Source organism: Mytilus galloprovincialis, chromosome 6 (assembly GCF_965363235.1).
Source record: "Mytilus galloprovincialis chromosome 6, xbMytGall1.hap1.1, whole genome shotgun sequence".
In the NCBI taxonomy this organism is placed as follows: domain Eukaryota; kingdom Metazoa; phylum Mollusca; class Bivalvia; order Mytilida; family Mytilidae; genus Mytilus; species Mytilus galloprovincialis.
In genome coordinates this window covers 19,096,236-19,109,716 of record NC_134843.1, presented here as the reverse complement: position 1 = coordinate 19,109,716, position 13,481 = coordinate 19,096,236, and the positions used below count along the sequence as shown (strand labels likewise).

The 13,481-nt window shown below is 31.4% G+C and overlaps 1 protein-coding gene across 4 annotated transcripts in view; it reads left to right on the top strand.

Moving 5' to 3' along the window:
- Window positions 1-13,481, top strand: part of LOC143079132 (Golgi apparatus protein 1-like) — a 46,196-nt gene that overhangs the window by 17,148 nt on the left and 15,567 nt on the right. For 2 of the 4 annotated variants that reach the window (XM_076254327.1, XM_076254329.1), the window contains exons 8-12: window positions 2,532-2,653; window positions 3,520-3,621; window positions 10,557-10,710; window positions 11,758-11,904; window positions 12,621-12,773. In XM_076254327.1, coding sequence (XP_076110442.1) covers window positions 2,532-2,653; window positions 3,520-3,621; window positions 10,557-10,710; window positions 11,758-11,904; window positions 12,621-12,773 — 678 coding nt within the window. Of the gene's footprint in view, window positions 1-2,531; window positions 2,654-3,519; window positions 3,622-8,381; window positions 8,542-10,556; window positions 10,711-11,757; window positions 11,905-12,620; window positions 12,774-13,481 lie in introns of all 4 variants that reach the window. The other 2 variants (XM_076254326.1, XM_076254328.1) reach the window with 1 other exon arrangement.

Below are 13,481 nucleotides of genomic sequence, written 5' to 3'. Positions count from 1 at the left end.
ATTCAATTCAAGGGGTTCACCTGTACCAACGAAATCCACAAAATTGGTATCCACAGAGTAATGATGAATCCACAGTATGCTATCCCACTGAGATGTGCTTCTGATTTTTATGCCCCAATGTTGGTTTCCCTTCTCTAAATTTAGTTGGTCTCAACCAAATATTATGAAACTGCAATATGCTTATCACCACAAAACACAGATCAAGTTTGAATTTTGGTGGCTTCACTGTAACTGAACTAGAGTAATGCCCATTTACAAATTGAAAAAATGCTGATTTTTAGCTCACCTGTCCCGAAGGGACAAGTGAGCTTATGCCATCACTTGGCGTCCGTCGTCGTCCGTCGTCTGTCGTCCGTCGTCTGTCGTCGTAAACTATTTCAAGAATCTTCTCCTCTGAAACTACTGGGCCAAATACTTCCAAACTTTAATTGAATGTTCCTTAGGGTATTTAGTTTGTAAATTGTATCCGAAGTTATGATCTATCAACAAACATGGTCGCCATTGCTAAAAATAGAACATTGGGGTCAAATGCAGTTTTTGGCTAATAACTCAAAAACCAAAGCATTTAGAGCAAATCTGACATGGGGTAATATTGTTTATCAGGTCAAGATCTATCTGCCCTGAAATTTTCAGATGAATCAGACAACCTGTTGTTGGGTTGCTGCCCCTGAATTGGTAATTTTAAGGAAATTTTGCTGTTTTTGGTTATTATCTTGAATATTATTATAGATAGAGATAAACTGTAAACAGGAATAATGTTCAGCAAAGTAAGATTTACAAATAAGTTAACATGACGGAAATGGTCAGTTGACCCCTTTAGGAGTTATTGCCCTTTATAGTCAATTTTTAACCATTTTTCGTAAATTAAAGTAATCTTTTACAAAAATCTTCTCCTCTGAAACTACTGGGCCAAATACTTCCAAACTTTAACTGAATATTCCTTAGAGTATCTAGTTTGTAAATTGTATCAGAAGTTGTGATCTATCAACAAACATGGTCGCCATTGCTAAAAATAGAACATAGGGGTCAAATGCAGTTTTTGGCTTATAACTCAAAAACCAAAGCATTTAGAGCAAATCTGACATGGGATAATATTGTTTATCAGGTCAAGATCTATCTGCCCTGAAATTTTCAGATGAATCAGACAACCTGTTGTTGGGTTACTGCCCCTGAATTGGTAATTTTAAAGAAATTTTGCTGTTTTTGGTTATTATCTTGAATATTATTATAGATAGAGATAAACTGTAAACAGCAATAATGTTCAGCAAAGTAAGATTTACAAATAAGTCAGCATGACGGAAATGGTCAGTTGACCCCTTTAGGAGTTATTGCCCTTTATAGTCAATTTTTAACCATTTTTCGTAAATCTTAGTAATCTTTTACAAAAATCTTCTCCTCTGAAACTACTGGGCCAAATACTTCCAAACTTTAACTGAATGTTCCTTAGGGTATTTAGTTTGTAAATTGTATCCGAAGTTATGATCTATCAACAAACATGGTCGCCATTGCTAAAAATAGAACATAGGGGTCAAATGCAGTTTTTGGCTTATAACTCAAAAACCAAAGCATTTAGAGCAAATCTGACATGGGATAATATTGTTTATCAGGTCAAGATCTATCTGCCCTGAAATTTTCAGATGAATCAGACAACCTGTTGTTGGGTTGCTGCCCCTGAATTGATAATTTTAAGGAAATTTTGCTGTTTTTGTTTATTATCTTGAATATAATTATAGATAGAAATAAACTGTAAACAGCAATAATGTTCAGCAAAGTAAGATCTTCAATTAAGTCAATTTGACCAAAATTGTCAATTGACCCCTTAAGGAGTTATTGCCCTTTAAAGACTTTTTTCACAATTTGTTCATCATGTTGACTTACTTTAAAAAATCTTCTCCTTTGAAACTGCTGTATCAATTTCAGCCAAACTTAGGCTAAATGAGTTTCAGAGTATCTAGTGTAAATTTTATATTTTATTTCCTTGTATGTCAAGAAACATAGCTCCTATGGCTAAAATAGAACATAGGAGAAAATGATTATTTTTTTTGGCTTTTGAAGAAAATAGGACGATCCAAAAAACATTTAAATAAATTGAAAAGCCAAAATAATCATTGATGAGAGATTTAACCAAAAGAATTAAGGTGAGCGATTCAGGCTCTTGAGAGCCTCTTGTTTTGTTTCTGTTCTCTTAACTTGAGTTTGCCTCAACTAAATGTTCTGAAACTTATACCAATGCTCATTACCACAAAACACAGATTAAGTAAAAATTTGGGTATCATCAATTTTACATTTCTTCAGTTATGTTTCTTTACAACTTTATATGATATATGTAAGATGGAGAATCATCTTTATCCCATGGACACATTCCCCATTTTTTGGCTGAGTGAAATTATTTCTTCAGTATAAACCATCTTTAAAAGAGTGCTGTGAATATTTTTTTTGTTAAAAAAATCCTCATAAGTTTTCCGTGAAATTAACATATATTAAATATATATATATTGATAATAAGCAAGTTCACACATTGTTTTTAACAGGTAGAAGATTTATTATTAGAAGCTGATGTTGGCAGTAACTTCCAGATGGACAAAGTTCTCATGAAAGCTTGCATGCCAGTTGTACAAACAGCATGTAGAAACATTCAGGCAGGAGATGCCAGGTTTGTTTCAGAGTACTTTACTTTCAACACAATAAAAACTAAGATATCCACTTATTTTGAGGAGGATGTAATACTGTAATAAAAGCTTATCAAAGAACTGAGATTTTTAAAATGCAAATGAGATGCCCCCAAAAAAATCCCCACCTGAAATGACTTATAATAATTGTTTTGTCTTTGTCCCATGAAGAATATTTGTACTGCATCAAAGTTTTGCCATCCAGCCATTTTCAAAAGGGGTGTTCCATTCAAATGCACTGATAGTCCAAAATACAAAAATAAAGGGGGGGAGTGTCAATTACAGACCCTGCCCAATGGATCTGCCACTGCCTGCATTTTCACTGCATTTGGTTTAACTAAAAAAACCTAACTAAGACTAATATCAGATATGAAATAGCATGTGTACATAAGTGGTCTCAGTGGGGGGTTCTGATCCCAGATCCCGCTTACTGTTTTGTCAAATTCCGGTATCCCGCTTACACTATGTGTATAAGCAATTATCATTTTTTTGTAATTTCCTGTGTCCCGCTGGACTTCATTTTCCGTTTTCATGACACATTAATTTGACTTTCACGTGTCACGCTTAAAAAAATCGACAATCCAGCGTAACGCTTAGACCCCAATGAGACCCACTACATATAAAAATATCATTGTCTCAAAATGTGTACAAAGAATGTATTTAATTCTGTAGAATATTGAATTGTTTGATGAAAAAGATAGATTTAATTTTACAGAATATTAAATTGTTTGATAGATAAGATAGATTTTAATTTAAGGATATTAAATTGTCTGATGGAAGAGATGAATTTCGTTTATCAGAATATTAAAAAATATCTGATGGAAATTGAAAGATAGATTTTACTTTACAGAATATTGAATTGTCTGATGGAAAAGATAGATGATGATGTTATGACAGACGAATGTGAAGAAAGACTGATGGAGATACAATACTTTGTTATGAGAGATTGGAGGTAAGATCCTTGTTGTATAGGTTCCATGAATAAAACAATCAATGAACCAGGACCAACAGAAATGAGTCCATGGTTTTCTCTGAGGCACTGCAGCTTCCTCCACCCATAAAAATTGACTAAAGAAATAGCACAAAATTGACATTTAAAAGTGGCGTTTATACACCAATAATCAATCAATCAACCAATAGAATGAGAGAAAAAGCATGAAAGTATTATAAATCTTACTACAACAAACCTTGTATGACAGTCTTTAATTTCTGTCAATGAAACTTTCAAGATAGAACAAAACAAAGACATCTTCATGATTAATGTTACAAATCAAAACATCTTCTTCAAAAAGACCTACACATAAAATTTTGGTTGTTTTATAAAATGATAGTGTTGTGGAGATTTTGGTCAACTCATTAACTTTGAAAAATGGTTCTTAACAATAGTATTTAGAAAGTAATGGTATAAAGGTTTTATAAAAATTCATAAAGTTCCTCTTTAATTGAACCTATGAAAAAAAGAACTAGAGGCTCTAAAGAGCCTGTGTCGCTCACCTTGGTCTATGTGCATATCAAACAAAGGACACAAATGGATTCATGACAAAATTGTATTTTGGTGATGGTGATGTGTTTGAAGTTCTTACTTTACTGAACGATTTTGCTTCTTACAATTATATCTATAATGAACTTTGCCCATTAGTAACAGAGAACTATATTTGGTAAAAATTTACATAAATTTCCCAAATTAATGAAAATTGTTAAAAATTGACAATAAAGGGCAATAACTCCTTAAGGGGTCAATTGACCATTTAGGTCATGTTGACTTATTTGTAGATCTTACTTTGCTGAACATTATTGCTGTTTACAGTTTATCGCTATCTATAATAGTATTCAAGATAACCAAAAACGACAAAATTTCTTTAAAAATTACCAATTGGAGTGCAGCAACCCAACAACCAGTTGTCCAATTTATCTGAAAAATTCAGGGCAGATAAATATTGACTTGATTAACAATTTAACTTCATGTCAGATTTGCTCTAAATGCTTTGGTTTCATAGTTATAAGCCAAAAACTGCATTTTACCCCTATGTTCTATTTTTAGCCGTGGCGGCCATCTTGGTTGAATGGCCAGGTCATCGGACACATTTTTCAAACTAGATACCCCAAAGATGATTGTGGCCTAGTAGTTTCAGTGGAGATTTTGTAAAAGATTACTTAGATTTATGAAAAATGGTTAAAAATTGACTATAAAGGGCAATAACTCCTAAAGGGGTCAACTGACCATTTCGGTCATGTTGACTTATTTGTAAATCTAACTTTGCTGAACATTATTGATGTTTACAGTTTATCTCTATCTATAATAATATTCAAGATAATAACCAAAAACAGCAAAATTTCCTCAAAATTACCAATTCAGGGGCAGCAACCCAACAACCAATTGACCGATTCATCTGAAAATTTCAGGGCAGATAGATCTTGACCTGATAAACATTTTTACCCCATTTCAGATTTCCTCAAAATGCTTTGGTTTTTGAGTTATAAGCCAAAAACTGCATTTTAGCCCTATGTTCTATTTTTAGCCGTGGCGGCCATCTTGGTTGGTTGACTAAGTCACGCCACACATTTTTTAAACTAGATACCCCAAAGATGATTATGGCCAAGTTTGGATTAATTTGGCCCAGTAGTTTCAGAGGAGAAGATTTTTGTAAAAGATTACTTTAATTTACGAAAAATGGTTAAAAATTGACTATAAAGGGCAATAACTCCTAAAAGGGTCAACTGACCATTTTGGTCATGTTGATTTATTTGTAGATCTTACTTTGCTGAACATTATTGCTGTTTACAGTTTATCTCTATCTATAATAATATTCAAGATAATTACCAAAAACAGCAAAATTTCCTCAAAATTACCAATTCAGGGGCAGCAACCCAACAACCGATTGACCGATTCATCTGAAAATTTCAGGGCAGATAGATCTTGACCTGATAAACATTTTTACCCCCATGTCAGATTTGCTCTAAATGCTTTGGTTTTTGAGTTATAAGCCAAAAACTGCATTTTACCCCTATGTTCTATTTTTAGCCGTGGCGGCCATCTTGGTTGGTTGACCGGGTCACGCCACACATTTTTTAAATTAGATACCCAAATGATGATTGTGGCCAAGTTTGGTTTGATTTGGCCCAGTAGTTTCAGAGGAGAAGATTTTTGTAAAAGCTAACGCCAGACGACGGACACCGGACGCAAAGTGATGAGAAAAGCTCACTTGGCCCTTTGGGTCAGGTGAGCTAAAAAGTGACTGTTATGTTAACATACTATCAAAGAAAAAGCAATCCATGTTGTATGATACAGAGCTGAACTGTAAAAAGTGTGGCTTAAACATTTATTTTAATTTAAAAAATATTTTATTGATTAATACTGATTTATATTGATATATTATATTCATGTGTTATACTTATAAAAGTTTTGGTTATGACATATATATACAAGATCATTAGAATGTCATATTACAGAATTAAATAGAAATGGTTATTAAATCAAAATATTTTTAATTATTAGTGTTGGCTGTTACAGTTTGATTTATAACAAGATAATGTCCTTCAAAGATAATTTACAAATTGAAGGGTTGTAATTTGTATTTAATCATGCTTGAAATTCACAAGGTTTTTGTAATTATCTAATTCATCAAGTTATCTGGCAAATTCAACACCTAATGCCAAAAATGCAAATTTATGCAAATTTCTCAGCTGTTAAAACCTTCTGAACTTGACATGTACACATGTTAAACACTTATAATTAATAAAATGCACATAATCTTAATTATCTACAACAGGGTATAAAATATCTGGGTTGCGTTAATATCGTAGCGGTTACGTAGATTTTGACTATTGAACGTGTAGCTATATACTAGTTGTTACATAGATATTGATAGCAGCTACATAGCTGCTACGATATTGAACTCAACCCTGCTGTAGCAGCCTGTGAAATCCATGACTTTGATATTGCTGTCATATTGGATTTCTCAGACTGATTTGCATATAGGTATATAATTAACTAATGCAATTTGATAATGGCTAAAAGCCTGCATAGTTAAAATGAACAGAGAAATATAAAAAAAAAAACGTTTTGCTCTTATTTCGCAATAAAGCATCATTTTGCTTGTTTATTTAGATATTTTTTTCATTTATATATGTACCTGAAAGAACATCTTAGATATACCAATATGCATACAGTTGATTATTTATTGCAGTGGGTTAATAAGACCTTTATAAATATTCCTAGATTGTCATTTTAACAAAACTACATACTTTTATTCTGTCATTAAAAAATTAAGATGCAAATCTAGGTAATACTTTGGATTCATTATTTGTCATTGGTTACAAATTTTCAATGTTCATAGATGTACAAATTTTCTATATTCTTGAATGCACTATGCACATGCTACAACTACTGTAGAAACATTTATTTTTGGTGCGTTTAAATTTCGTGGGTTTGTCTCTTTCTAAGATTTCATGGGGATTTAATTTCAAGGTTTTCAGTAAATAGAAGTGATGTTATATGCAGGTTAAATTTTGTTGGTTTTTTTTATTTCATGGATATATTCTTTCCAGGAAATAAGCAAAATTAAATCCTCCACGAAAATTTCTGCTTTTACAGTATTCAAGTCAACACAATTTTTTCAATCTAAGAAAATTTGTTCAAACAAAAATAATTGAATCCACAGTAAGTTATAATGGCCTAATTTGAATTAATTAATAGCATATGTAGCATATAAACAAGTCAGTCAGTTTTATCCATTGAAAGTATTCCAATATAAGACATTTCAAATTGTAGAATTAATGAAATCAATTATTTTCTAAAACTAGGTATGTCTTATACACATATATCAGCTTCATTACAATTACATACTGCACAACATTGGCATTCTAGCCCTGGTAATGGCTATTTCAAACGAAATATATAGGCATTTGAAGACCGTTACCCATTCAGTTTTTAAATTGAAATTAATGTGCTATTTATAAAGCTTGGTTTGAATCCCCCCAATACAGCTCTATTAATATGAGGTGCATTCAAATCATAAAAACATTATCATTATTTATTTTAGAATTTTTATACACATTCATTTCAAATAGATCCTTAAAGTAGTGAGCTGCAACAAGCTTTGAAGGAAACATTTTTTCTTTGGATATGCTTTTTTTTTGCTTCTTTTATCATGTTTATTCCAATGTTAAGTTGCCCTAGATGCAGATCTCTAAATGGCAAATTCTGAAACACTATACTGACTAAATGAAATAAAATTTCATGAACCTTAGTCTTTAGTTGCAAATATATCTTGAATCCTGTTAGGCCAGTATGAATGACCTTTTGGAATAAAGAAAAAAATAACAAAATATCATTTTGAAAATTTGAAATTTTGCTCAGAATTTGCCTTTTTCTGGAATTAACTTCATATGTATTAATAATGGTCATTTCTTTTAGTATTACAATGCTTTGTATCAGAGAATAATGGTATTATTACTCCCTGATAGTCCACATTCAATTCAGAGTGAAATCTATGATTAAATTCAAAATTGAAATCGAGTCAGAAATGTCAGTTTAAATTTTGTTTTATTTTAATGATGACACATCTATCTAGATATTTAAACACAAATAAAGTCTACCCACAAATTTAGCTTTATGCAATGCTGCAAGCACATCTTGCAAACTCTGGTACTAGCAAAAGTTGTAATGTATATCTTGCTTATTAGAGAAACCTGAAAGCCCTTTTATTACAGATTAGATGCTAACCTTTTCAAACACTGTCATGAAAATGCCAAGACCCATTGCAAAGCTTCTCCTCATTGGAATGATCAGAAATCCACTAATGTTGACAACTGGGGATTAGTTTTACCCTGTCTATATAGACACATGAAATCTGAAGACCCTAATAACCAGGTGAGACTCAAAGTTCATAACCACTTCCTCCTCGTGTTCTGTCCGCAGAGAATATCAGTGTATATAAATATATAGTACATCAAAAACTGTACATCACAAATCAATCAAATCTAGATAACAGTAGAGGGTATTATTGAACTAGTTTTCACAGTAAAGATTATAAACCAAAACTTTAGTAAATTAAGAAATTATTGTGACATTTATTATTGCGATTTTGTCATTTTAGACATAAATGTGAATTTTACCTTTTAGATATTGAAAAAAAATATTGTTTAATTCAAACAAACAAAATTCAAAATGCGAGTTTAAATTATTGCGATTATTACCTTGTGGCATTTTTTGCAATAATAAAACCATCGCAATAATATCTGAATTTACAGTATCTAAATGAACAGATTAGTTTTGATAACTTCATGCTTACATTTGTAATTTTGGTTTTAAAATTTAGTTTTATTAAAACAATTCAAAAAGTTAGACAATTGCAAGGTTAATATTTACTAAGCCATTTGGCAATGGTATTAATACTTTATCTTTACCTCATAAGTTTTACAACTGTACTTTATACTAAGACACTGATATTTCTTTGCATGCTTTGTGCTAGTTTCTCAGTGCATGATTTCTTTAGCTTGTAAATGTTAATCCTTCACAAATCTACCTCCTTTTCTCTGTGAATATGCATGATATCTTGTCTATTGGGTGTTTGTTTTTAAGATTATAAGTAAAATAATTGCAATGCTTAGACATTTAACAACAGACACAAAACAGTTTTAAAATGTGTGAATGATTTTCAGACTAAAAAATTATGGAAAATTGACTCCAAAAGTGGTAAAATTCAACAATTTTTTTACAAAATTCATTAATATGTCCCATAGTGCTTACAGTGCATTGATTTAAGACAAGTTTCAAACTAGCTTGTAAGTAAAAGGAATAATTATTTTATATTTTTATAAAGGACTTTATCATGGGTAAAATAAAAAAAATGGTTTAATTGGTGAAAAAGGTCTGAATGGAAATTCAACACGTTTATTATCATCATTTTCATTTTGGCGTACTTACTAAGAAGTTATTCTTATTCCTTTTGATTATGAAATGGTGCATTGATTAGTTATTAATCTGTCCATTGAATTAAGATACCAAAACTCTATCAGTCTGAAAATGTTGCATGATTGTATTTTGTATTGATATCTTTGTTTGTTACCAACATAACTTCTTTGGATTGGTTGAAGAAAATGTCTAAGCATTGCCTTGTCTTTTCACTGTTTTTACAAGCATGAGAAACCTGTGTACATGTCTAACTTGTTCAAACCTTTTAAACCTACTTATATAGATAGTCCTAGTTACAGTAAAAGTCTAACCAAGAAAAGGGAAGAAGGTTTACCAATATTTCCTAAGTCTAGAGTTCCATAGGACAAATCCCACTTCAAGAAAAAACACAATGACAGTTTATTCTGTGAGGTTGCAATATGGAACTCTTTTTTCCCCACTTTAAATTTTTGACATTTTATGCAGTTTTGGTATCTGGATGTATCTGATGCAGTTTCTGCATTCTAACCTGTAAAATATTTGGTCTTAGGTAATAATTGTGACAGCATTGGGCAAAATAACAGCATGATGGTTATGTAGCATAAGTAAGCATGTGCTTTTGGTATAATTGTACATTTAGCCAATCAGGAATGGGACAAGAATACCTGCAAGTTTTAACAGATAAAATTGACAAAATCATTCTGAGCAGAGCTGTATTTACGGGAAACTTAAATTTGTCAAATTTTAATTTCAAATGTAAAGAAAAATATTAAAAGTCTTACAAATGCATAATTTGTAAAACCCAGGACTAAGATATCAATTTACTGAGCTTTGCTATGAAATACAGAATGAAATGTAGTAAAGGTAACTTGCAGGTATTCTTACTATTTATAGCTACTATACCTAATGGTTATGTATTTTTAGATAAATTTATTTTAGGTGAGGAAGGTAAAGTTAACAATTTGAAAATATAAATTATTTTGCCTAATTAGATTAGACAATCAGCTGTACCAGAAATGTCGGAAATATGCTAAGAATTACTGTGGCTATAAAGGAAAATGGCAAGAGAAAACATCCAAAAATGACACGACCGGACAGAACGTCATGTCCTGCTTATATCGGCACTTGAGAGACCAACAACAACAGGTTTGAATGACGGGGGAAAAATAGAGTAGCTTATTACAAAACTAAATTGACATATATGTGGTTTGAGGGATGTCATGGTTAAAAAATTCTTGTCAGAGATATTTTTTTTAAAATTTTTGGTCTATCAGATGTAGTTAATCAATTTTCATGGAGAAATAACAAGAATTGTTTTAAAAAATCTCAATTTAATTTTTAATATAAAAAAAAAATGGTTTAGGAGTATTGACCACATAATACTTTCCTTGTCAATATCTTAAAGACTTTTTGTTTTTAGTACATTTTTTTTTATAGAAATAATATTTTTTAACAAGTACTTTGAACTTGAGAAAATGATTCAGTTACTCGTAACACGATCCAAATTTCAACAAATTAATCAAGAGTTGTCTTTTAAACATTCTAAACAGAATCTAAAGCCTACAAATACATAATTTGTTGTAATTTGATAAGAATGGTTTATATGTATGGTGTTGAATTAGGCTAAAACCTTCTCTCCTTAGATTGGGGAAATCAGTGTTCCCATTCTGTGCTATTTTTTAATGGGTGAAAATTGTGCAGACTATATCCATTGTAGTATTTATATATATTATGATGCAAGTTACATATCAATGCAAATGTATAAGTCTAGCCTCCATTACTGAAACTAAAATGAATAAAGAATGGGAACTCTGTGACAAATCTTCTAATAGAAAAGTGGGAAATCTATATAGAAAAATGGGAAATCTATAAAACTCAAGATAAAAAATAGTATGATAACTATATAGGGAATCGATTGAGAATTTAAACTCCTTCTCAAATTTTTCTGCTTTTTTAGTGTAATTATTTGAAATGTCAAGTGTTCTTTGGATCAGCATGATCAGTAGTTTTGTTAGTTGGATATTTTATGACATACACAATATAATGTTTGATTAGAGTTTAATTTAATGCTGATTTATAAACCTTTTAAAATAAAGTAAGCTACACTTTTTGATTTCTCATAAAAACCAAGAGCATACAATTGAATGTATTATGAAAGTCTGTTTGTGAATTGGAATCTTTGTTTTATTGTAGCTTTCCCGAGCATGTAAACATGAGATGAAGAGAGTGATGAGGAATAGAGCTAGGAAAATAGAACTTGACCCAGAAATAGAGGAAAATTGTGTCTCAGATCTAGGTCGGTTGTGTTCAGACCAGGAAAAAGACATAGGCAAAGGAGATGTAAGTTTGGCTGTTGTAGATTTTCTCCTGATTTGTATATACAGTGTAACCTTCCTAATTCCGACTCACTGGGGAACCAGAAAAAAAGTCAGATTTAGCAGGTTGTCAGAATACTCAGGTTTTTCTGCAAGGATAGGCATTTTATGAACCATGAAAATGTGTCGGATAAAGCAGGATGTTGGAATACTCAGGTGTTGTATTGGGCAGGTTACACTGTATATGTATTTAAATGAATGATATTGATTTCATTTAGTACCAGATGTTTTGGGGAAAAATCTCATCAGATATGCAGACTTTTGGAAATTAAAACCCAAGAAAAAATTGAACCATCAAGCAAAAACTAGGCTCAATCAGAACTGTCTTCTTCACATGTAATACTGAGATGAAGAACAGCAATAAAAGTACTGATTATTTCCTTTTTTTTCTTATTTTTTGTGTGCACATACTGATTTTGTGTCTTGGATGGATACCTAAAGTCCTTCCTTTTATATTACAAGAGTCCATCACATTTAGACAGCAACATTTTATATCTTATTTTCTAATTGTTTAAACTGCTTTATGATTTCAGCAAAAAATTGAGAAAAATAGAATTTCTACTCACAAATTTCATTGGTCAATTTAATGTGTAATTGTGGTAAATAAACTATGATTGCTTTTGGCAATTTGGCAAGTGTTTTTTTTCTCTAGACTGACATATGTTTGTACTATGATTTCAGGAACTCTCCTGTTTACAAGACAACTACGATGAGTTAACAGAGGCATGTGCTAATGTTGTTGGTAATATAACAGAAGACGAGGATACTTACCTTGACCTTGATGTGGTCTTAGTCAAATCTTGTACACCAATGCTCAAGCTCTTCTGTTCAGAGGTGAGGAATCTTCTTGATGAAAAGTATACATTTGAAACTATTATTTTTAGAACTTGATCATAGCAATGAATATGTATTTATAGATGTTCAAAACCAATCCATCGTAGTTAAGTAGTAAATTTAACTGACTGAAGAAACATTTACACCAAAATCCTATTTCTAAGCAAGACCCAAATGTTTACTAGATAACTCTAGGCTAAAAGACAAATGGTAGTTTTACAACTTCACAAGTCTTATAACATATAAGCCATATCTATGTATTCATTCATAATTGTGATGGAATTTTAGCATTAGGCCACACCAATTTGATTCCTTGTTCGACGGACCCGCCCGCACCTATTTTTTTCAAAACAGAATTTTTTTATTTTTTTTATTTTCCCGCTTCCCGCATCCGGAAATGTAATCATGTCCATTTCCCGCACCGTTTTTTTGTAAACATTATAAAAAGATATCAACATTTGTTTTTAAAATCACAGTCTAACCTGTATATATAACGATTTTAAACATAAAAGCACCCCAGCACACTTTGTAAATATTTGTGAGAATATTTGTTTCAGCATGAAACCTACTTATCCAAAGCGGGAGTGCTCCGATCAAGGATTTGTATCTCCGATATAAATCTATATCAGTGGAAATACCGGAGTAAAGAACAAAAAGTTGGTTACTTTCCCCCTTACTTATATTCCATATCAAAACATGTACGTTGTT